A 25,797-nucleotide genomic window follows, 5' to 3' on the forward strand; every position below is an offset into this window, starting at 1 on the left:
AAAGTTCTCACTCATCCAACATTTGATGCTAGACAGACAGGTAAGCAGCGGGTCTAAAGCACAGGGATCATCTGGAGCCACAGATAGATATAATTGGGTATCATCAGCATAGAAATGAAAGATAAGATACAAGACCTAATGAGTCGTCACTAAGATAAGATTTGGAAGCCAATCAAAGGTCAAACCTTATTAAGCATGTTAACAACGATAAGAGCTGTTTACGCACTGCCACCGGTTGAGGCCCATCCCAATGTTAAAGGGGTTACTTGTAACTTGTACAGTAAGTGATATTTGTTTTAAGTGTTAAATAGCCGTCTATGACTATGTGATACTAATCATTGCTATTAGTATTAGATGCCAATGCCATTCTTGGTGATGAATCATTTATCAATCATACTTGTTCCATTGTTTGATCTTTCTATGAATTTGCCTTCCTTGCTTAATTCTTTATGCCTTTTGTCAATTCCAGGTGCATCTCATGAACATTGGGGATATGAAGGCAAGTATGGTGAAGTTGTTTTACAGTTGCATTTCGATTTGTTCTTGGATGTCATTGCTGTCAGGCAGAAACTTTATATCCATTCATTTATTGTTTCATTTGTTTGTAAATGAATGCCCTAATTGGAACAAATGTAGTGACCCACTTTCACAAAAAAAAAGAATAAAATCAAATCTACAAGCTTTCAATGCTTTGTGTATTTCCGGTTGCCAGCTGACTCATTGATAGTGGATGTTCAAAGTGTTTCTGATATTTTAGACCCATGTATTTTGGTTGGCCTACATTTAAAAACTGCCTGCAATCACGTTCCGGCTAACTGCGTTTGCACCTTGCACGTTTTACACCAGAGCGTGCGTGTGTGAGTGCGATAAAGAGAAGTAGCTATGGTACAGATATTGTGCGCTCACGCGTGAGCGGGAAAGGGAGAAGGGTGGGAGGGAGATAGTCAGTGGGTGAGTTAGCAGTGAGATTGCAGGGTTAGTGGGAGGCAGCAGTGCAACAACTGGAAGAGCTGCCGTTAAAAGGTCCGTAAAATGACATTTGAAGACGTTATTAACTCATGTCGTCATGTCAACGTCGCCACACAAATGCAAATACAAACTATATGAAAAACCACGACATCAAATAAAATAGTGTGGTTTAAAGAACTCGACTCGATAACGTTTTGTTGGCGGTGTGTTTCCTCTTCCGCATCATCAGGGCCCATACCCGAGGCGGGGTTGGCGAAAGGGCCTTTCTGTGTGGATTTTGCATGTTCTCCCCGTGTCCCCTATACTAGGGTCCCTCACAAAAAACATGCAGTAATCTTGGTCTCTAAACTGCCTCCCCCTGGCCATCCGGGGTGCCTGATGGAGGGGAAAGGAACTGGTTGGAATAACGTGTTCCTTCCACGCACTACGTCCAACCAGGCAAACTCCCCCCTGTCAGGTGGAAAGGAGCAACTTGGACACTCAGGCATGAAGGAAGCATGAGTTCAAGTCCGTTGCTCTCCCCTTGTCCCCCACATACTGGGACTAGGTTGGTGGTGGGTGTGTAGAGCCCAGGATCACATTAGACGATTGACACAGGGGTGAAAAATGGGTTACAGAATCGTGGGATAAAAAATATATAAAAAATAAAAAATGAGTCGGATGGTGACCGGAAGTGCAGCGGCGGCCCAAAGCTGAATGCAGAGTTAGATGCATATAGAGCATTGGCCCGGGTTCAGGGGAGGGAAGCCGGGCAGGGAGGGCGATATCATGTTTGTCGCTGCACGTCCTCCTACGGGCTCTGGCGGCACCTGTCAGGAGGGAGTGTTGGAAGGCTCTGTCCTCCCGGTGGGCGCTCCTCACTGGCAGTTGTGTTGGGACGAATCAATTGACATAACGACTATAGTCGAAATATGAAGATACGTTTCTGTCCGACAGCAACGATATACTTATGTCCAGCATTCTGATTGGTTGAACAGATCAGGAGTCGTGGTCCAGTGCTTTCAAGCACTGCAGTGGGACGTCCCAGTCACCCATCGATGTTGACACCAATGGGGTGACCTTTGACCCCAGTCTGCCTGCCATCACGCTGGACGGTTACGATCTGACCAGTGAGCCAGCAGGTCTGACGCTGTTCAACAATGGGCACACATGTAAGTACAGGTGGAACCGTTAATCAATGTAATCGATTCTAAAAGAAAAGGGGGGAAATTACAGATCCAAAAGCTCAAAATTAGTTGCATCGTCAAGCATTGTGAGCTGGTTGATTTGATTAAGGTCCAAGGAGTATACAGTATATGCCTTTGTATTATTTCTGTACATCAGCAAAATGTAGATTTTTATGTTAGACATTGCAGAGACATCTGTTTCCATTATAGGACAGATTCAAAATAACTTTAATACCTCTGCGTCTAACCACTTGTGGCGCGTTGTGTGAGCCACGGCATCCACTTTGAGAAACACTGTTCTATGGTTCACAGTACAGCTGCAGCTCCCGGACAGCCTGCAGATTGTGAGCGGCTTCGACACCACGTTCCACGCTGCTCAGCTGCATTTCCACTGGGGCACGGTGGCAGTTCCTGGGTCAGAACACACTATAGACCAAGTGCATTTCCCTGCAGAGGTGAGGCTGCTGTACCGTGGCTATATGGTGTACTATTTTTGCAACGTAATGTCTAATCTCACGTACATACCTACTGCTACTGAATGTTGGACATACCGAAGTGTTACCACTTTGACCTATGTCTAACCTCATCTGCATACTGGTTTACTATATATACAGGCTTTGAAATGATTCAAACCCCACTGCAAATCTGGTTTATTGGCAAAATTCACAAACTGTCAACTGTATAAAATAATCAAATCCTAATAAAAAATCTATGTAAATGGCTATTCACTACTAAGTAGTTAGAGTGGTTTCTCCACATTCGACACAGATTCAGATTTTTACTATTAATGTCTATAATTATTCAAAGCTTTTGCTTTTGTTATTATTATACGTCCTCCTGCAAACGTGATGCACATAGCCAGGAACAAGCTTCTGGCTACTGACTTACCGAAGTGTTTACCAACACTGAACCTTATGTGCATACTGGTTTTTGCCGGGTCACAAAAGCTTGTATACCGGTCATTTTCAAAAAGCAAAATGTTTTTTCCCCAAAAATATATCCTTTATATTAAAATCAATTAATTTTGTTTTCCTTTTTATTAAATAGATTAGTTACATTAGTTGCACACCTACATACATGGAGCTTGTATGCAACAGGATGAGTTAACAGTGTAGGCTATGTTTTGATTTCCCACCAGATGCATATTGTTCATTACAACTCTAAATATGCAGGCCTGGCAGAGGCAGCCAGCCAGGCGGACGGACTGGCTGTACTAGGAGCCTTTATTGGGGTGAGTAGGCCTTAGCATGTGAGCAGTTTGGGTCCAGGGTCCTTTCCTAGAAATCAAATGTAGTGGATTCAAAAGTAATATTTGCTCGTTTCAAGAGTAGCCTACTAAAACAAAGCCTACCACTCTACAAGCCAACTAACCAAGGCCAATCAAATTGCTTTCTAAAATGCTGGTCAGTAATGTTTCACTAATGCTCATGATAAAATGGTAAAAATAAATATTCTACTCGGTATGCGTATCATATAGGAGGGCTGTGGACACTTCAGAAACCTGACTACAAGTGAAATAATTGTGGCTTTATTTTTTTTATTTTTTTTAGAACTATTAGAATGCTAACTTTCAAGAAATAGAAAGCCTGTGCACTTAACCACTCTCTTTCCTATTAGTTTGGATTCTCCATCGATAATGTCACTATAGGGCAGCTTTCTGAACTGTCCACAGCCCTCTGAGACACAGACTGAGTAGACAAATGCCTTCCACATTTTCAACTACGGTATGCCCAGAAAGGGTTGGGAACCACTGGACTATAGACATGAGACCATCAATGGACTACATGAGACAGTCAATGGAATAGACATGAGACCATCAATGGACTACATGAGACAGTCAATGGAATAGACATGAGACCATCAATGGAATAGACATGAGACAGTCAATGGACTACATGAGACAGTCAATGGACTACATGAGACAGTCAATGGACTACATGAGACAGTCAATGGACTACATGAGACAGTCAATGGACTACATGAGACAGTCAATGGAATAGACATGAGACAGTCAATGGACTACATGAGACAGTCAATGGACTAGACGTGAGACAGTCAATGGACTACATGAGACAGTCAATGGAATAGACGTGAGACAGTCAATGGACTACATGAGACAGTCAATGGACTACATGAGACAGTCAATGGAATAGACATGAGACATTTAATGGACTACATGAGACAGTCAATGGACTATGCAACAGTCAATGGACTATGCGACAGTCAATGGACTAGACATGAGACAGTCAATGGACTACATGAGACAGTCAATGGACTACATGAGACAGTCAATGGACTACATGAGACAGTCAATGGACTACATGAGACAGTCAATGGACTAGACATGAGACAGTCAATGGACTACATGAGACAGTCAATGGACTACATGAGACAGTCAATGGACTACATGAGACAGTCAATGGACTACATGAGACAGTCAATGGACTAGACGTGAGACAGTCAATGGACTACATGAGACAGTCAATGGACTACATGAGACAGTCAATGGACTACATGAGACAGTCAATGGACTACATGAGACAGTCAATGGAATAGACATGAGACAGTCAATGGACTACATGAGACAGTCAATGGACTACATGAGACAGTCAATGGACTAGACGTGAGACAGTCAATGGACTAGACGTGAGACAGTCAATGGACTAGACATGAGACAGTCAATGGACTACATGAGACAGTCAATGGAATAGACATGAGACAGTCAATGGACTACATGAGACAGTCAATGGACTACATGAGACAGTCAATGGACTACATGAGACAGTCAATGGACTACATGAGACAGTCAATGGACTACATGAGACAGTCAATGGACTACATGAGACAGTCAATGGAATAGACATGAGACAGTCAATGGACTAGACGTGAGACAGTCAATGGACTAGACGTGAGACAGTCAATGGACTACATGAGACAGTCAATGGACTACATGAGACAGTCAATGGACTACATGAGACAGTCAATGGACTACATGAGACAGTCAATGGACTACATGAGACAGTCAATGGACTAGACGTGAGACAGTCAATGGACTAGACGTGAGACAGTCAATGGACTAGACGTGAGACAGTCAATGGACTAGACGTGAGACAGTCAATGGACTAGACGTGAGACAGTCAATGGACTAGACGTGAGACAGTCAATGGACTACATGAGACAGTCAATGGACTACATGAGACAGTCAATGGACTACATGAGACAGTCAATGGACTACATGAGACAGTCAATGGACTACATGAGACAGTCAATGGAATAGACATGAGACAGTCAATGGACTACATGAGACAGTCAATGGACTACATGAGACAGTCAATGGACTACATGAGACAGTCAATGGACTACATGAGACAGTCAATGGAATAGACATGAGACAGTCAATGGAATAGACATGAGACAGTCAATGGACTACATGAGACAGTCAATGGACTAGACGTGAGACAGTCAATGGACTAGACGTGAGACAGTCAATGGACTACATGAGACAGTCAATGTAGTCAATGGACTACATGAGACAGTCAATGGACTACATTTGACAGTCAATGGACTACATGAGACCATCAATGGAATAGACATGAGACAGTCAATGGACTACATGAGACAGTTAATGGACTACATGAGACAGTCAATGGACTACATGAGACAGTCAATGGAATAGACATGAGACAGTCAATGGACTATATGAGACAGTCAATGGACTACATGAGACAGTCAATGGAATATACATGAGACAGTCAATGGAATAGACATGAGACAGTCAATGGACTACATGAGACACTCAATGGACTACATGAGACAGTCAGACTGAGACAATGACGTACACCACTGCCAGTAACTGACAAATGGCATCATTTCATGACATAATGCAACTAACTTTAAAATGTCTTTCTTTCACTTGCAGATTGGTCTCCATGAGAATAAGGAGTATGAAAAGATTCTGGCTGCACTTACTGATGTCAGCATTGAAGGTAAACTACATTGCTATTTTTTCAGCCGTTCAATGTTTTTCAGCCCAAGGATTCCCTATCTGAGATAGAGATGAAGCAGGGACCCCCACTACAAATTGTACAAAATTAAGTTGCAGATTAAACTTTTGCATACATTTCATGGATGGCTTCGTTCTCCACCTGTGTTTGCCTAAAATAGCCAATCTACAAGCTCACAAGGTCTCACAGAGTCGCAGCCTGAGACGTTGTGAGCTAGCTTGTACAGTACATCTGCTATTCTTTTGGCTAAAGTTCTCCTTAGATGCTAGGCTTCAAATGTAAATTCTCTATCTCTATCTCTATCTCTATCTCTCTCACTCAAGTACCACTGGTGGTACTTGAGCCCCCCTCTAGTGGTAGGTATACGCTCCTGTATTTTTCCATCAGTTATTATGGAGGGACTTGGAGAGCCAAATATTTTCTGCTGTGGTCCTTAAGTATAAAAAGGTTGGGAACCAATGCCCTAGGGGTCCCAGAATCAGTGTTGAAGACCCCTGTTTTAGACCTGAATACCGTATTTTTAATACACATTCAACATTTTAAAATCTTTCTTGTCCTTGCTTTAGAGTCGAATACAGAGATCCCAGGATTCAACGTGCGCCATCTGCTTCCCAACGACCTGCGTCGGTTCTACAGATACACAGGATCTCTGACCACGCCCCCTTGCTTCCAGACGGTCACGTGGACGCTCTTTAACGACACTGTCTCTCTGTCTAGACGACAAGTCAGTCATTTGTCCACCTACCGTTAGCCAATCGGAAGCCAATCAGGCAAAATCTGACAGACACATTTTAATCATGATTCCACAGTTAATGTGTACCAATTTGAGTGAGTTTTCGATTCAATCTGTAAAAGTATAGCAAAAAGCGTGAAGAAAACATTTGGAGATGTGAGTCCGTGGCGGCGGCCAAATCATTTTGGGGGTCCATGAGAATGTTTTGAGAACCATAGCAACATAGGTTTTTCAGAAAACTGTTAAGATTTAGAAGGCATTTTGTAGAATCAGCCTCAGGTCTTAATTGGTGCAGAAGTATCGTAAGCAAACTTGTCCCTGTCATTTGTTTAAATACTTCAAAATGCGTCTGGAAGTATGCTCCCCTCAACGTAGGGCTGGGTGATATAACTTTCAAACATTTGCCTGGATTACGATTAATAAACAATAGTTTTTTAAATGGCGGTCAATATTCATAATAACAGAAACGTGTGAGAGAGAGGGTCGATTGTTGATTTTCTGTGATAAAAACGTCATGTTTACAGATGGCAGCGCTTGAAGAGACTCTTAAAGCAGACCAGAGCCGGCAGCTCAACAAGAACTTCAGAGTGCCACAACTGCTCCATGGAAGAAGCGTCTTGGCATCTTTCACTGACACCTCCAGTCCTGGAGGTAAGAAAAAAAGACAATGCTACGTACAGTAGTATTGCAACATGCATCCTACAGTATTTTTGCCTGGTAGATAGTGTTGAATTTGACAGCAAATTCAGCACTAATCCCTAACATTTTACTCTAGTTTTTATTTAGCCAAAATATCAGATCTACAAGCTCACAATGTGCTGCAATGCCAACATTATGTGAGCTTGAAGGGAGGTGTGTGTGTGTGTGTGTGTGTGTGTGTGTGTGTGCTGCGGGTCCTCCAGTATCGTTTTCAGGTTCTGTGAGGGGATAATTCCTTCCATTATTACCTACAGTAGTAGTAGTAGCCTATATGTTCGTCATGTTTGGAATACTTGAATAATATTTAACTGCATGACCGACCAGGGAAATGACAACTCCCTGTCTCCCTCCCGCCCGCATTGCACACTGACTGACTGGATGTAAGTTGTTTATTTACAAGAAAAAAGAAAAATAGAAAGCATCCTGTCTTTTCGTGACGTGATAGTCCTGTCTCTTATCACGTCATTTCAATACACAGACGATTTCAAGAAATGACAGTAGTGCAGTGTGAACTAAACAAAATCTGAGTACTTTTCGCACCACTGACTGCATGGTAATGAGTGGGCCTTGCAATGTGCGTATGCATGTGGTCTGGTGTTAACGTTGCATGTTCACATAGCCGTGTCCTTGTCAAGGTTGGAATGTCTTATCTCGTGAAGTAAACGAAGCCAATATGCTCACGTCAGATACAAGTAGCCTATACGTAGTGTGACGAGCTACAACAGCACAACACACACTCTACAGTCTGCACATGCAAATGTCACCTTCAACTCGTACAAATTCAGCTTCTTGAAGCACCTACTTCAGGTGCAGTAAGTGCATTTTGTTTTATATTAAACATCTCTATGTTCTGAACTTCTGATAGCAATCAGTTGTTATCAGTGGTGGAAAGTAACTTGTGCATTTACTCAATTACTTTGAGTATTATTACAAAACATACCTTCTTTTAACTTTTGCAATTTGTAAGTAGCAGATCTACAAGCCGAGCTGGTTGCTGTACATATTTATTTTCTCCTTTATGATGTTTTTTGTATAATTGTGTATATTTGTCTGCCAATAACTCTTTTGATGAATTGAGTATGTGAGGACACCATTGGAAACAATCTGAAAGGCTTTTCTGGTTTCATCCTTAATTAGCAGACCTATAGGCCTATATATATATATATATATATATTAGGGCCGGGACTAATTGCGATTAATTTAGATTAATTAACTACAGAACAATTAATCGCGATTAACTACAGATAAATTAATCGCACCTTTTTTTTCACCGCGGAACGTTTCTCACTGGGCGCTTTTCTATAGTACTGAAAACTGGAAAGAATAAAAAGTCACCCCATTTTGTGTTGCCTAGAACTGGAGGTCTGACAAAAAACAGTAACAATATGAATAAGTACAGCTTTGTGATGTCACTGAGATGTACTTGTTACTGTTACTATTTTTTTTCAGACCTCCAGTTCCAGGCAACACAGAATCGGGTGACTTTTTATTATTATTTCCACAACAGGTATATTAATGACAGTAAAATGTTGAAAATGAGTGGTATCCTGTAGTCACTATTCGTTGATTCACTGGGATACCAAAAAACATAAAAAAAAAAGGTTTCTCGCTGTTCTCGGGTTGAATATTGATATGCGATTAAAATGCGATTAATCTAGATGAATTAATCGCAAAGCCTCTGATTAATTAGATTATTTTTTTTAATCGAGTCCCAGCTCTAATATATATATATATATATATATATCTTTGATTCCATTGCAATTTGTCTTTGAAGGTGTCTCTCCAGCGCGCCATGATGAGTCCAAGGCTGCCGGTATTGATGTCCATTCATCCACTGGAGTGCATGGTATAAGAACAACACAGCATGTGATGTCAAAATAAACACTAGCTTTAGATTACTCTATATTTATAAACAAGCCCCTGCGTGCATGTTCTGACTTCCATCTGTAGTTCTGTTCAACATAATTAATTGAAGCCATACATATTCAGATTTCTTTTTAACAGCGCAGGGGATGAATTGAATCTTGACCATCAGGTCAAAATTCGTGTCAGATCCCTGTGCCTAGGTGAGACAACATGACCTTTGACAGTGACATGATATAAATGTCTCAATAGAAGACCAGGCCAGGGAGACAAAATACAACCACCCCAATTGTATAAGTTATATTTTATTAAATACTCAGATTGGACAAAATTTCATTTTTTGTATTCATTATAAAAGTTACATAGTGCTGCTTTAATAAGTTATTTGATTTCACAGTATTATCAGTAGTATTATCAGTAGTTGAGGCTGCCTTTGATTTTGATTATAATATCACACATTAAACACTAGGCTACTCACTACTGATACCCTTCTTTCTTTCTTTCTTTCTTTCTTTCTTTCTTTCTTTCTTGTACAGCCACAGAGAGCCTGCCGAAAGGTAAGTTATTATAAAATGTCTCCTTTTAAATTAATACATTATTTTAAACCTCTGTTTATTGGAAGTTTTCCTCGTTTATGTTAGTGAATATATTATACTACTATATTATTTTGCTGTTTGCTTCAATAATGAAAATCTTTGAATATAAATTAAAGAAATGCATTTCCTGTTCCTGTGTCATTGTGTCATATATGTAAACACAGGATCTGGATCTGGAAATGAATGGCACAGTTAGCAAGCTGTAACAATAGTATTAACTATTCACATGGAGTGAGTGAAGCAGCTTATATGTCTCTAAACATTTATTTTGTTGACAGGTGATATCCTTGCTGTAGCGTTTGGGCTACTCTTTGCTGTTACACTGCTCATATTGACTGTGTTTTGGTGCCGTCAGCGGAAAACACACTCCAGGTACAGTATGGACATTCAGACTGTTCATGGTTCTATGACAAGTATGTCATAACCCAACGTGTTGACCCGCCCAATTTCTGGGCTTGTAAATCGGCTAATTTGCGCATACTCGGACATGCCCAGAATAGGGACTGGTTGCAAGTCTAGGGTTGGCATCCGGAACCGGAGGAACCACGTTCCTCCAACATTGAGGAACTGGAATAGGTTCCATCACATTTGGCATCGTTATGTTTTTTCCAGAACTATAACACTGTCCGAGTTGGTATGTGGAGTTTGTGGACCTCACGTCTTCTATAGAGCGTCACAGACCCACCCCATTTCATGACGACGACAGGCCTGGGAGAGAATTCAGAATGAATTCCCCATTCATTTTTCCCCATAGACGTTTCAAAAAGTAATTATTTAAAGACATTTAAGCCTCGGACAAAGCCAACTCTTGTTGTGACAGATCATGACAACACACACAATGCTTTGGGCCGATCAAAAATAATTAGAAAGGAGAAAAACTAAAAACGTGTTCATGATTTGTCACAATAAGATAAGTTGGCTTTGTCCGAGGCTTAAACGGTTTTTAAATAAATAGTTTTTGAAACGTCTATGGGGAAAATGAATGGACCTAATATCTTCCGGGCCTGTCGTCGTCATGTATACAACTACAAGTTCTTAAACATTTTAATTTCATCCACCACCATAACTCAGAGTGTACAAATCGATCCATTTGGTTCCATTTGTACACTCCTAAGTTACAGACCTGTAAGGGGACCGTTAAGGAATCAAAATTGTTAAAATCCTAAAGGATCCCCACCATAACTATCAATAATATTTGTGATGATTCTATTGAATAGGCTACTTTTTCATTAAATCGAATAATCGGGTATAGCACAACAATCAGTGATTTGTTGTAATCAATTAAATCAATGAGTTTGGTTAAACCGTTGCACCACTGTTTCTATGTTCTCTCCAGTTTGAGGAAGGAATCCTGGCAGGATGTCTCATACAAGCAAGCGAAGACACAGGACGTGTAGAGCTCCTCACCAGAACACGTCACACTGGTGTCTATAGCTGTGGGAACTACGGGGGGTGGGCTTCGTAGAAGTTCCTTTGTTGATTCGGGCCCACCAAAGGAATCGGACCTTTGTTTCTGTGCCATGTTGTAAACAAGCTGTTGAACTCAATGAGCATAGCGTCATGCGCCCTGCGCGTAAAGTAAACTCTAAAGATGAAACAGCGGACAGACAGCAGCCGCTTATTCGTGATGATGACCATGAAATAGGCCTTTATGTTATTCCCCAACCCAGTCCCATTTTTGTATTTACATGAATAACGGGGCTTAAAAAAACAATCCTCAACCCCTAAAGGTATATAGGGCAAGTGGTTTTCCTTTGTTTAAAATAAGAGTTAAATATCTATATTGTGATAGCAATCATTGCTATAGAGACAGAGTGTTTGTTCAGTGACATGACTCTCCAGCTCTTTAGTAAACAGAAATTGCATTTTCAGGCCTACCTTTTAAATATAATGCTCCTTGGTTTCTGTTGTTTTTAGCAAATAATTCCACAAACCATGCCTCCAGTCGCTGTGAAGCTGTGAGACATATCAGGGGGGAGCGACCTTCAGCACGGCAAGGCAATCGAATGTTTGTTGCAGTCACCTAGCACTCGGATCATCTCGCTCGGGAGTTCCTCACAAGCCTCATTTAGCCTATAGGACATTGAGTGAAACCCAAATGAGGTTTGGGAATCACTTTCGGTATATGCAATCGGCATGTGCATGAAATAAAGCATATGTCTTATTGTAGTCATTCTCTTCATATAATTGTCCCATGTAAATAGTGAAATAATACATTATTGAAGCCCAATTTTACCTTAAATTAACTATTTATGGCCAGTTCCAACACTGTGAATGTACCATTTGCACTCTTTTAGTAGAAACATACATTTTGTGTATCGTGCCAAAATCTGCCCTTGACCCTTCTCACATTTGAAAGCACTGTATTAATAAAACAATGAACATTTCAAATATTTTTGAGAGACCATGGGCTATAGTCCATGGGTCAGGGGACCTTGACCATGGACTATAGCCTATGGTCTCTTTTTCATTATTTTTAGCCCATGGTCTCTGGCGGCATACTATAGCATGCCATTTTTCATTTTTGGGGATTTGAAAAAAAGACAAATCATTCGAGACCATATGGGCCTCGAGTGATGGTCTCGGACGGTATACTACAGTAAGTACATAGTAAACTAGAACTGCACTCTGTCGAGTGCATACTTGCTTGTTGCACACTAGTAGGCCATAAATGGCCTACTAGTGCGCAAGCAGAGCTCGCAAGTACTTTCGACCGCTACAAACTGTCAAATCTCAGTTTCTCTGTGAAGGAATGTTTGAAATGTTATTAGGTTTAATTATTAGGTTTAACTATTTGCTACCTAGTACCTACCTACTTTATGCATGTAAAAAAGTATTATTATTAAGTATGGTACAAGTTTATATCTATAAGAGAAATACAGTTTTATCGATTTAGAACTATTCTGGATCCCTTTTTAGTTTCTCAGAAAAATAAATCATCGATATCCGATGGAAAAAAAGGTATATAAACTGAAATAAAATATGTTATCACGTATACAGTAGCCTATAATTATTTAATTATTTATTGTAAATTGTCTCTCATACTCATGCATATTAATTAATACGCATGAGTGACGGCTTCCGATGGTGACGTATTTATGTCGATCAGTGCCGGGTGGATTAAAGGAAATGCCTATGTATATGTATATGTAATGTGTAAGTTGATTAGTGGTATACTGTGGTTACTTTGCGCCACTTTTGATGCGTATGCACCGTCCCAGCATATTCGATGCGTATGCACCGTCCCAGCAAATGGCGTAATGACTACTTGTGCCTGATATGGCAGTGGTGCCAGATTACATACATGTATACATAGGAGCATTACTGTTGTGAATTATCTGCATGCTGTCTGACTGGCAGCCTCTGTTGGACACTCCCCATTCCCTGCATCCACAATCACACATGTGTTTGCCATCACACCACTCAACTCATTAGCCAATCACAGTCTAGGTGTGCCACATATAACCAGCAACTCACCCCACACACCTCACTCAGTCTCCAGCCTTCACACAGGCAACATGCAGCACCTACAGACCTCACTGAGTCTACCCACTACTCCAGCCATGCATACTTGACCAAAGTAAGCCTTTGTTCCCATGTACTGTATTGACCTTAATATATTATTTGTACAACATGTTGATCGGTTATTGCTCACTTTGCCATAATGTTGAGATAATATGCTGTATTCTGAGTACTTTGCCATTGCACTAGGTGCTAATGTATTCCTTTGTTTGTAGAAACCATGGATTAAGGAGATAATAAACCTGACCTTGTTAATAATATACCTTGGTGTCACATACTCTCTCTGACCGGGGATACTTGGGTGGTCAGCTCACAGCCCACAAACCCAACCAGCAGAATATTTAATAATTACCTTTAATCCTCCCAACACTAAAACATATCATTACGTCACCATTGAAAACCAATTACACTCTGGCATTGGGTCCTTTAATGATTAAAGGACCCAATGCCAGGGTTGAAGTTTAATCCACATCTTTATTACGAAAATAAAAACTCAAAAGCACCAGGAGACATGTGCTGAATGCCCCAAGGTGCCTTGGCTCAATGGTGTGGAGCGCTTGACCCGTTGCCTCTGCTACAGACAGTTGGCAGGTTGTGTGTGTGTGTGTGTGTGTGTGTGAGATTATCATGTGTGACGCTCCACCTGCCGCTGATGAAAAACAGTCTGAGATGATTCTTCCTTTACACACGCGTGTGTGTATAGCCCATGGTCAAAAATGGGATAAAAAACGTCTAAAAATAGACGTCTAAAACACGTCTATTTTTAGACGTGTTTTAGACGACTATTTTTAGACGTTTTTATCCCATTTTTAGACGCTCGTCTAATAGCCCATACTGTACGGCATACTATAGCACGCCGTTTTTCATCATTTTTGAGGATTTGAAAAAAAATGAAAAAAAAAAAAACGATGGGTTATAGCCCATCGTTTTTTGAAATTTTGATTTTTTTTTTAACCTCGTTTTTAATAATTTTTGAACATGGGCTATAGCCCCTACCGTACGGCATACTATAGCACGCCGTTTTTCATCATTTTTGAGGATTTGAAAAAAAATCAAAATTTCAAAAACATGGGTTATAGCCCATCGTTTTTTGAAAATTTGAAAAAAAGATTTAACCTCGCTTTTCATCATTTTTGAACATGGGATATAGCCCCTACCGTTCGGCATACTATAGCACGTCGTTTTTCATCATTTTTGAGGATTTGAAAAAAAATCAAAATTTCAAAAAACATGGGTTATAGCCCATCGTTTTTTTTAAATTTGAAAAGAAATGTAACCTCGTTTTTCATCATTTTTGAACATGGGCTATAGCCCCTACCGTACGGCATACTATAGCACGCCGTTTTTCATCATTTTTGAGGATTTGAAAAAAATTCAAAATTTCAAAAAACATGGGTTATAGGCCATCGTTTTTTGAAATTTTGAAAAAAAAATGTAACCTCGTTTTTCATCATTTTTGAACATGGGCTATAGCCTTTACCGTTCGGCATACTATAGCACGCCGTTTTTCATCATTTTTGAGGATTTGAAAAAATTTCAAAATTTCAAAAACATGGGTTATAGCCCATCTCTCGCTCTCGCCCTCGCTCTCTCGCTCGCTCTCGCTCTCGCTCTCGCTCTCTCGCTCTCGCTCTCGCTCTCGCTCTCGCTCTCTCTCGCTCTCGCTCTCGCTCTCGCTCTCTCGCTCTCGCTCTCGCTCGCTCTCGCTCTCGCTCTCTCGCTCTCGCTCTCGCTCTCGCTCTCGCTCTCGCTCTCTCTGTCTCGCTCTCGCTCTCGCTCTCGCTCTCTCTCTCTCTCTCTCAAAATTTGGCATCGACCGGGTTAACGGTGCTGGAGATTAGCTGTTAACAAACTGACTCACACACACTCTCCCCATGGCTTTGGCCTGGTGCCATATCGTTATTAATTATTGCCTACAATGTAAATTGTGAAATTACTTTACTGTTGAAATGCAAAATTTACATTTCAACGAATGGACCTCGTACAACAAAACAAAAACTAAGGCACTGGTTGTGGTACTTCTGGTTTACCGGAATGGGGTTCGACTCCCTGCAGTGCTCTGCTCAATTTATTGTATTTACATGGTTCATTTTTATTTTCTGCTCATTCTGTTGCCTTGTCATAGACGATATACTATAGCACGCCGTTTTTCATCATTTTTGAGGATTTGAAAAACAAAAAACTAATAAAAAAACATGGGTTATAGCCCATCGTTTTTTGAATTTTTGAAAAATAAAATTAACCTTAGTTTTTCATCAGTTTTGAACATGGGCTATAGCCCCTACCGTACGGCATACAAAGCATGCCGTTTTTCATCATTTTTGATGATTAAAAAAAAAAATCTAAATTTAAAAAAACATGGGTTATAGCCCATCGTTTTTTGAAAATTTGAAAAAAAGATTTAACCTCGCTTTTCATCATTTTTGAACATGGGATATAGCCCCTACCGTTCGGCATACTATAGCACGTCGTTTTTCATCATTTTTGAGGATTTGAAAAAAAATCAAAATTTCAAAAAACATGGGTTATAGCCCATCGTTTTTTTTAAATTTGAAAAGAAATGTAACCTCGTTTTTCATCATTTTTTAACATGGGCTATAGCCCCTACCGTACGGCATACTATAGCACGCCGTTTTTCATCATTTTTGAGGATTTGAAAAAAAATCAAAATTTCAAAAAACATGGGTTATAGGCCATCGTTTTTTGAAATTTTGAAAAAAAAATGTAACCTCGTTTTTCATCATTTTTGAACATGGGCTATAGCCCCTACCGTTCGGCATACTATAGCACGCCGTTTTTCATCATTTTTGAGGATTTGAAAAAAAATCAAAATTTAAAAAAACATGGGTTAGCCTATAGCCCATCGTTTTTTTTAAATTTGAAAAAAAATGTAACCTCGTTTTTCATCATTTTTGAACATGGGCTATAGCCCCTACCGTACGGCATACTATAGCACGCCGTTTTTCATCATTTTTGAGGATTTGAAAAAATTTCAAAATTTCAAAAACATGGGTTATAGCCCATCTCTCGCTCTCGCTCTCGCTCTCTCGCTCGCTCTCGCTCTCGCTCTCGCTCTCGCTCTCGCTCTCTCGCTCTCTCGCTCTCTCGCTCTCGCTCTCGCTCTCGCTCTCTCTGTCTCTCTCTCTCTCTCTCTCTCTCTCGCTCTCGCTCTCGCTCTCGCTCTCGCTCTCGCTCTCGCTCTCTCTGTCTCTCTCTCGCTCTCGCTCTCGCTCTCTCTGTCTCGCTCTCTCTGTCTCGCTCTCGCTCTCGCTCTCGCTCTCGCTCTCGCTCTCTCTCTCTCAAAATTTGGCATCGACCGGGTTAACGGTGCTGGAGATTAGCTGTTAACAAACTGACTCACACACACTCTCCCCATGGCTTTGGCCTGGTGCCATATCGTTATTAATTATTGCCTACAATGTAAATTGTGAAATTACTTTACTGTTGAAATGCAAAATTTACATTTCAACGAATGGACCTCGTACAACAAAACAAAAACTAAGGCACTGGTTGTGGTACTTCTGGTTTACCGGAATGGGGTTCGACTCCCTGCAGTGCTCTGCTCAATTTATTGTATTTACATGGTTCATTTTTATTTTCTGCTCATTCTGTTGCCTTGTCATAGACGATATACTATAGCACGCCGTTTTTCATCATTTTTGAGGATTTGAAAAACAAAAAACAAATAAAAAAACATGGGTTATAGCCCATCGTTTTTTGAATTTTTGAAAAAGAAAATTAACCTTAGTTTTTCATCAGTTTTGAACATGGGCTACAGCCCCTACCGTACGGCATACAAAGCATGCAGTTTTTCATCATTTTTGATGATTTAAAAAAAAAATCAAAATTTCAAAAAACATGGGTTATAGCTCATCGTTTTTTGAAATTTTGAATATTTTTTTTTAACATCGTTTTTCATCATTTTTGAACATGGGCTATAGCCCCTACCGTATGGCATACTATAGCACGCCGTTTTTCATCATTTTGAGGATTTGAAAAAAAATCAAAATAAAAAAAAACATGGGTTATTGCCCATCGTTTTTTGAAATGTAGAATTTTTTTTAACCTCGTTTTTCATCATTTTTGAACATGGGCTATAGCCCCTACCGTACGGCATACTATAGCACGCCGTTTTTCATAATTTTTGAGGATTTGAAAAAAAATCAAAATTTCAAAACACATGGGTTATAGCCCATCGTTTTTAGAAAATTTGAAAAAAAGATTTAACCTCGCTTTTCATCATTTTTGAACATGGGATATAGCCCCTACCGTTCGGCATACTATAGCACGTCGTTTTTCATAATTTTTGAGGATTTGAAAAAAAATCTAAATTTCAAAAAACATGGGTTATAGCCCATCGTTTTTTTAAAATTTGAAAAAAAATGTAACCTCGTTTTTCATCATTTTTGAACATGGGCTATAGCCCCTACCGTACGGCATACTATAGCACGCCGTTTTTCATCATTTTTGAGGATTTGAAAAAAATTCAAAATTTCAAAAAACATGGGTTATAGGCCATCGTTTTTTGAAATTTTGAAAAAAAAATGTAACCTCGTTTTTCATCATTTTTGAACATGGGCTATAGCCCCTACCGTTCGGCATACTATAGCACGCCGTTTTTCATCATTTTTGAGGATTTGAAAAAATTTCAAAATTTCAAAAACATGGGTTATAGCCCATCGTTTTTTGAAATTTTGATTTTTTTTTTAACCTCGTTTCTCATAATTTTTGAACATGGGCTATAGCCCCTACCATTCGGCATACTATAGCACGCCGTTTTTCATCATATTTGAGGATTTGAAAAAAAATCAAAATTTCAAAAACATGGGTTATAGCCCATCGTTTTTTGAAATTTTAATTTTTTTTTAACCTCGTTTTTAATCATTTTTGAACATGGGCTATAGCCCCTACCGTACGGCATACTATAGCACGCCGTTTTTCATCATTTTTGAGGATTTGAAAAAATTTCAAAATTTCAAAAACATGGGTTATAGGCCATCGTTTTTTGAAATTTTGAAAAAAAAAGTGTAACCTCGTTTTTCATCATTTTTGAACATGGGCTATAGCCCCTACCGTTCGGCATACTATAGCACGCCGTTTTTCATCATTTTTGAGGATTTGAAAAAATTTCAAAATTTCAAAAACATGGGTTATAGCCCATCGTTTTTTGAAATTTTGATTTTTTTTTTAACCTCGTTTCTCATAATCTTTGAACATGGGCTATAGCCCCTACCATTCGGCATACTATAGCACGCCGTTTTTCATCATATTTGAGGATTTGAAAAAAAATCTAAATTTCAAAAACATGGGTTATAGCCCATCGTTTTTTGAAATTTTGATTTTTTCTTTAACCTCGTTTCTCATAATTTTTGAACATGGGCTATAGCCCCTACCATTCGGCATACTATAGCACGCCGTTTTTCATCATTTTTGAGGATTTGAAAAAAAAATCAAAATTTCAAAAACATGGGTTATAGCCCATCGTTTTTTGAAATTTAGATTTTTTTTTTTACCTCGTTTCTCATAATTTTTGAACATGGGCTATAGCCCCTACCATTCGGCATACTATAGCACGCCGTTTTTCATCATATTTGAGGATTTGAAAAAAAATCAAAATTTCAAAAACATGGGTTATAGCCCATCGTTTTTTTAAATTTAGATTTTTTTTTTAACCTCGTTTCTCATAATTTTTGAACATGGGCTATAGCCCCTACCATTCGGCATACTATAGCACGCCGTTTTTCATCATATTTGAGGATTTGAAAAAAAATCAAAATTTCAAAAACATGGGTTATAGCCCATCGTTTTTTGAAATTTTGATTTTTTTTTAACCTCGTTTCTCATAATTTTTGAACATGGGCTATAGCCCCTACCATTCGGCATACTATAGCACGCCGTTTTTCATCATTTTTGAGGATTTGAAAAAAAATCAAAATTTCAAAAACATGGGTTATAGCCCATCGTTTTTTTTTTAAATTTGAAAAAAAATTTAACCTCGTTTTTCATCATTTTTGAACATGGGCTATAGCCCCTACCGTTCGGCATACTATAGCACGCCGTTTTTCATCATTTTTGAGGATTTGAAAAAAATTCTAAATTTCAAAAAACATGGGTTATAGCCCATCGTTTTTTGAAATTTTGATTTTTTTTTTAACCTCGTTTCTCATAATTTTTGAACATGGGCTATAGCCCCTACCATTCGGCATACTATAGCACGCCGTTTTTCATCATATTTGAGGATTGGAAAAAAAATCAAAATTTCAAAAACATGGGTTATAGCCCATCGTTTTTTGAAATTTTAATTTTTTTTTAACCTCGTTTTTAATCATTTTTGAACATGGGCTATAGCCCCTACCGTACGGCATACTATAGCACGCCGTTTTTCATCATTTTTGAGGATTTGAAAAAATTTCAAAATTTCAAAAACATGGGTTATAGGCCATCGTTTTTTGAAATTTTGAAAAAAAAAGTGTAACCTCGTTTTTCATCATTTTTGAACATGGGCTATAGCCCCTACCGTTCGGCATACTATAGCACGCCGTTTTTCATCATTTTTGAGGATTTGAAAAAATTTCAAAATTTCAAAAACATGGGTTATAGCCCATCGTTTTTTGAAATTTTGATTTTTTTTTTAACCTCGTTTCTCATAATCTTTGAACATGGGCTATAGCCCCTACCATTCGGCATACTATAGCACGCCGTTTTTCATCATATTTGAGGATTTGAAAAAAAATCAAAATTTCAAAAACATGGGTTATAGCCCATCGTTTTTTGAAATTTTGATTTTTTCTTTAACCTCGTTTCTCATAATTTTTGAACATGGGCTATAGCCCCTACCATTCGGCATACTATAGCACGCCGTTTTTCATCATTTTTGAGTATTTGAAAAAAAAATCAAAATTTCAAAAACATGGGTTATAGCCCATCGTTTTTTGAAATTTAGATTTTTTTTTTAACCTCGTTTCTCATAATTTTTGAACATGGGCTATAGCCCCTACCATTCGGCATACTATAGCACGCCGTTTTTCATCATATTTGAGGATTTGAAAAAAAATCAAAATTTCAAAAACATGGGTTATAGCCCATCGTTTTTTGAAATTTAGATTTTTTTTTTAACCTCGTTTCTCATAATTTTTGAACATGGGCTATAGCCCCTACCATTCGGCATACTATAGCACGCCGTTTTTCATCATATTTGAGGATTTGAAAAAAAAACAAAATTTCAAAAACATGGGTTATAGCCCATCGTTTTTTGAAATTTTGATTTTTTTTTAACCTCGTTTCTCATAATTTTTGAACATGGGCTATAGCCCCTACCATTCGGCATACTATAGCACGCCGTTTTTCATCATTTTTGAGGATTTGAAAAAAAATCAAAATTTCAAAAACATGGGTTATAGCCCATCGTTTTTTTTTTTTTTTGAAAAAAAATGTAACCTCGTTTTTCATCATTTTTGAACATGGGCTATAGCCCCTACCGTACGGCATACTATAGCACGCCGTTTTTCATCATTTTTGAGGATTTGAAAAAAATTCTAAATTTCAAAAAACATGGGTTATAGGCCATCGTTTTATGAAATTTTGAAAAAAAAATGTAACCTCGTTTTTCATCATTTTTGAACATGGGCTATAGCCCCTACCGTTCGGCATACTATAGCACGCCGTTTTTCATCATTTTTGAGGATTTGAAAAAATTTCAAAATTTCAAAAACATGGGTTATAGCCCATCGTTTTTTGAAATTTAGATTTTTTTTTAACCTCGTTTCTCATAATTTTTGAACATGGGCTATAGCCCCTACCATTCGGCATACTATAGCACGCCGTTTTTCATCATATTTGAGGATTTGAAAAAAAATCAAAATTTCAAAAACATGGGTTATAGCCCATCGTTTTTTGAAATTTTGATTTTTTTTTAACCTCGTTTCTCATAATTTTTGAACATGGGCTATAGCCCCTACCATTCGGCATACTATAGCACGCCGTTTTTCATCATTTTTGAGGATTTGAAAAAAAATCAAAATTTCAAAAACATGGGTTATAGCCCATCGTTTTTTTTTAAATTTGAAAAAAAATGTAACCTCGTTTTTCATCATTTTTGAACATGGGCTATAGCCCCTACCGTACGGCATACTATAGCACGCCGTTTTTCATCATTTTTGAGGATTTGAAAAAAATTCTAAATTTCAAAAAACATGGGTTATAGGCCATCGTTTTTTGAAATTTTGAAAAAAAAATGTAACCTCGTTTTTCATCATTTTTGAACATGGGCTATAGCCCCTACCGTTCGGCATACTATAGCACGCCGTTTTTCATCATTTTTGAGGATTTGAAAAAATTTCAAAATTTCAAAAACATGGGTTATAGCCCATCGTTTTTTGAAATTTAGATTTTTTTTTAACCTCGTTTCTCATAATTTTTGAACATGGGCTATAGCCCCTACCATTCGGCATACTATAGCACGCCGTTTTTCATCATTTTTGAGGATTTGAAAAAAAATCAAAATTTCAAAAACATGGGTTATAGCCCATCGTTTTTTTTTAATTTGAAAAAAAATGTAACCTCGTTTTTCATCATTTTTGAACATGGGCTATAGCCCCTACCGTACGGCATACTATAGCACGCCGTTTTTCATCATTTTTGAGGATTTGAAAAAAATTCTAAATTTCAAAAAACATGGGTTATAGGCCATCGTTTTTTGAAATTTTGAAAAAAGAATGTAACCTCGTTTTTCATCATTTTTGAACATGGGCTATAGCCCCTACCGTTCGGCATACTATAGCACGCCGTTTTTCATCATTTTTGAGGATTTGAAAAAATTTCAAAATTTCAAAAACATGGGTTATAGCCCATCGTTTTTTGAAATTTAGATTTTTTTTTAACCTCGTTTCTCATAATTTTTGAACATGGACTATAGCCCCTACCATTCGGCATACTATAGCACGCCGTTTTTCATCATTTTTGAGGATTTGAAAAAAAATCTAAATTTCAAAAACATGGGTTATAGCCCATCGTTTTTTTTTAATTTGAAAAAAAATGTAACCTCGTTTTTCATCATTTTTGAACATGGGCTATAGCCCCTACCGTACGGCATACTATAGCACGCCGTTTTTCATCATTTTTGAGGATTTGAAAAAATTTCAAAATTTCAAAAACATGGGTTATAGCCCATCGTTTTTTGAAATTTAGATTTTTTTTTTAACCTCGTTTCTCATAATTTTTGAACATGGGCTATAGCCCCTACCATTCGGCATACTATAGCACGCCGTTTTTCATCATATTTGAGGATTTGAAAAAAAATCAAATTTTCAAAAACATGGGTTATAGCCCATCGTTTTTTGAAATTTTGATTTTTTTTTAACCTCGTTTCTCATAATTTTTGAACATGGGCTATAGCCCCTACCATTCGGCATACTATAGCACGCAGTTTTTCATCATTTTTGAGGATTTGAAAAAAAATCAAAATTTCAAAAACATGGGTTATAGCCCATCGTTTTTTTTTAAATTTGAAAAAAAATGTAACCTCGTTTTTCATCATTTTTGAACATGGGCTATAGCCCCTACCGTACGGCATACTATAGCACGCCGTTTTTCATCATTTTTGAGGATTTGAAAAAAATTCTAAATTTCAAAAAACATGGGTTATAGGCCATCGTTTTTTGAAATTTTGAAAAAAAAATGTAACCTCGTTTTTCATCATTTTTGAACATGGGCTATAGCCCCTACCGTTCGGCATACTATAGCACGCCGTTTTTCATCATTTTTGAGGATTTGAAAATTTTTCAAAATTTCAAAAACATGGGTTATAGCCCATCGTTTTTTGAAATTTAGATTTTTTTTTAACCTCGTTTCTCATAATTTTTGAACATGGGCTATAGCCCCTACCATTCGGCATACTATAGCACGCCGTTTTTCATCATTTTTGAGGATTTGAAAAAAAATCAAAATTTCAAAAACATGGGTTATAGCCCATCGTTTTTTTTTTATTTGAAAAAAAATGTAACCTCGTTTTTCATCATTTTTGAACATGGGCTATAGCCCCTACCGTACGGCATACTATAGCACGCCGTTTTTCATCATTTTTGAGGATTTGAAAAAAATTCTAAATTTCAAAAAACATGGGTTATAGGCCATCGTTTTTTGAAATTTTGAAAAAAAAATGTAACCTCGTTTTTCATCATTTTTGAACATGGGCTATAGCCCCTACCGTTCGGCATACTATAGCACGCCGTTTTTCATCATTTTTGAGGATTTGAAAAAATTTCAAAATTTCAAAAACATGGGTTATAGCCCATCGTTTTTTTAAATTTAGATTTTTTTTTAACCTCGTTTCTCATAATTTTTGAACATGGGCTATAGCCCCTACCATTCGGCATACTATAGCACGCCGTTTTTCATCATTTTTGAGGATTTGAAAAAAAATCTAAATTTCAAAAACATGGGTTATAGCCCATCGGTTTTTTTTAATTTGAAAAAAAATGTAACCTCGTTTTTCATCATTTTTGAACATGGGCTATAGCCCCTACCGTACGGCATACTATAGCACGCCGTTTTTCATCATTTTTGAGGATTTGAAAAAAATTCAAAATTTCAAAAAACATGGGTTATAGGCCATCGTTTTTTGAAATTTTGAAAAAAAAATGTAACCTCGTTTTTCATCATTTTTGAACATGGGCTATAGCCCCTACCGTTCGGCATACTATAGCACGCCGTTTTTCATCATTTTTGAGGATTTGAAAAAAATTCAAAATTTCAAAAACATGGGTTATAGCCCATCGTTTTTTGAAATTTTGATTTTTTTTTTAACCTCGTTTCTCATAATCTTTGAACATGGGCTATAGCCCCTACCATTCGGCATACTATAGCACGCCGTTTTTCATCATATTTGAGGATTTGAAAAAAAATCAAATTTTCAAAAACATGGGTTATAGCCCATCGTTTTTTGAAATTTTGATTTTTTTTTAACCTCGTTTCTCATAATTTTTGAACATGGGCTATAGCCCCTACCATTCGGCATACTATAGCACGCCGTTTTTCATCATTTTTGAGGATTTGAAAAAAAATCAAAATTTCAAAAACATGGGTTATAGCCCATCGTTTTTTTTAAATTTGAAAAAAAATGTAACCTCGTTTTTCATCATTTTTGAACATGGGCTATAGCCCCTACCGTACGGCATACTATAGCACGTCGTTTTTCATCATTTTTGAGGATTTGAAAAAAATTCAAAATTTCAAAAAACATGGGTTATAGGCCATCGTTTTTTGAAATTTTGAAAAAAAAATGTAACCTCGTTTTTCATCATTTTTGAACATGGGCTATAGCCCCTACCGTTCGGCATACTATAGCACGCCGTTTTTCATCATTTTTGAGGATTTGAAAAAATTTAAAATTTTCAAAAACATGGGTTATAGCCCATCGTTTTTTGAAAATTTGATTTTTTTTTAACCTCGTTTCTCATAATGTTTGAACATGGGCTATAGCCCCTACCATTCGGCATACTATAGCACGCCGTTTTTCATCATTTTTGAGGATTTGAAAAAAAATCAAAATTTCAAAAACATGGGTTATAGGCCATCGTTTTTTGAAAATTTGAAAAAAAAATGTAACCTCGTTTTTCATCATTTTTGAACATGGGCTATAGCCCCTACCGTTCGGCATACTATAGCACGCCGTTTTTCATCATTTTTGAGGATTTGAAAAAAATTCAAAATTTCAAAAACATGGGTTATAGCCCATCGTTTTTTGAAATTTTGATTTTTTTTTTAACCTCGTTTCTCATAATCTTTGAACATGGGCTATAGCCCCTACCATTCGGCATACTATAGCACGCCGTTTTTCATCATATTTGAGGATTTGAAAAAAAATCAAAATTTCAAAAACATGGGTTATAGCCCATCGTTTTTTGAAATTTTGATTTTTTCTTTAACCTCGTTTCTCATAATTTTTGAACATGGGCTATAGCCCCTACCATTCGGCATACTATAGCACGCCGTTTTTCATCATTTTTGAGGATTTGAAAAAAAATCAAAATTTCAAAAACATGGGTTATAGCCCATCGTTTTTTGAAATTTAGATTTTTTTTTTAACCTCGTTTCTCATAATTTTTGAACATGGGCTATAGCCCCTACCATTCGGCATACTATAGCACGCCGTTTTTCATCATATTTGAGGATTTGAAAAAAAATCAAAATTTCAAAAACATGGGTTATAGCCCATTGTTTTTTTAAATTTAGAATTTTTTTTTAAC

General features: G+C 37.8%; 1 protein-coding gene across 1 annotated transcript; it reads left to right on the forward strand.

Annotated features, from left to right (window-relative positions):
- Window positions 1-1,737: 1,737 nt before the first annotated feature.
- On the forward strand, window positions 1,738-10,226 carry ca9 (carbonic anhydrase IX; the record flags this gene model as incomplete). Its single annotated transcript, XM_083794619.1, has 9 exons — window positions 1,738-1,840; window positions 1,947-2,120; window positions 2,448-2,590; window positions 3,274-3,366; window positions 6,055-6,121; window positions 6,706-6,863; window positions 7,397-7,523; window positions 9,971-9,991; window positions 10,195-10,226. The coding sequence occupies 9 exons, from the start codon at window positions 1,738-1,740 to the stop codon at window positions 10,224-10,226; spliced, it is 918 nt and encodes a 305-aa protein (XP_083650745.1).
- Between the last annotated feature and the right edge of the window lie 15,571 nt (window positions 10,227-25,797).

This window comes from Protomyctophum parallelum (genome assembly GCF_964188405.1).
Source record: "Protomyctophum parallelum genome assembly, chromosome: 22".
NCBI classification, from domain to species: Eukaryota; Metazoa; Chordata; class Actinopteri; order Myctophiformes; family Myctophidae; genus Protomyctophum; species Protomyctophum parallelum.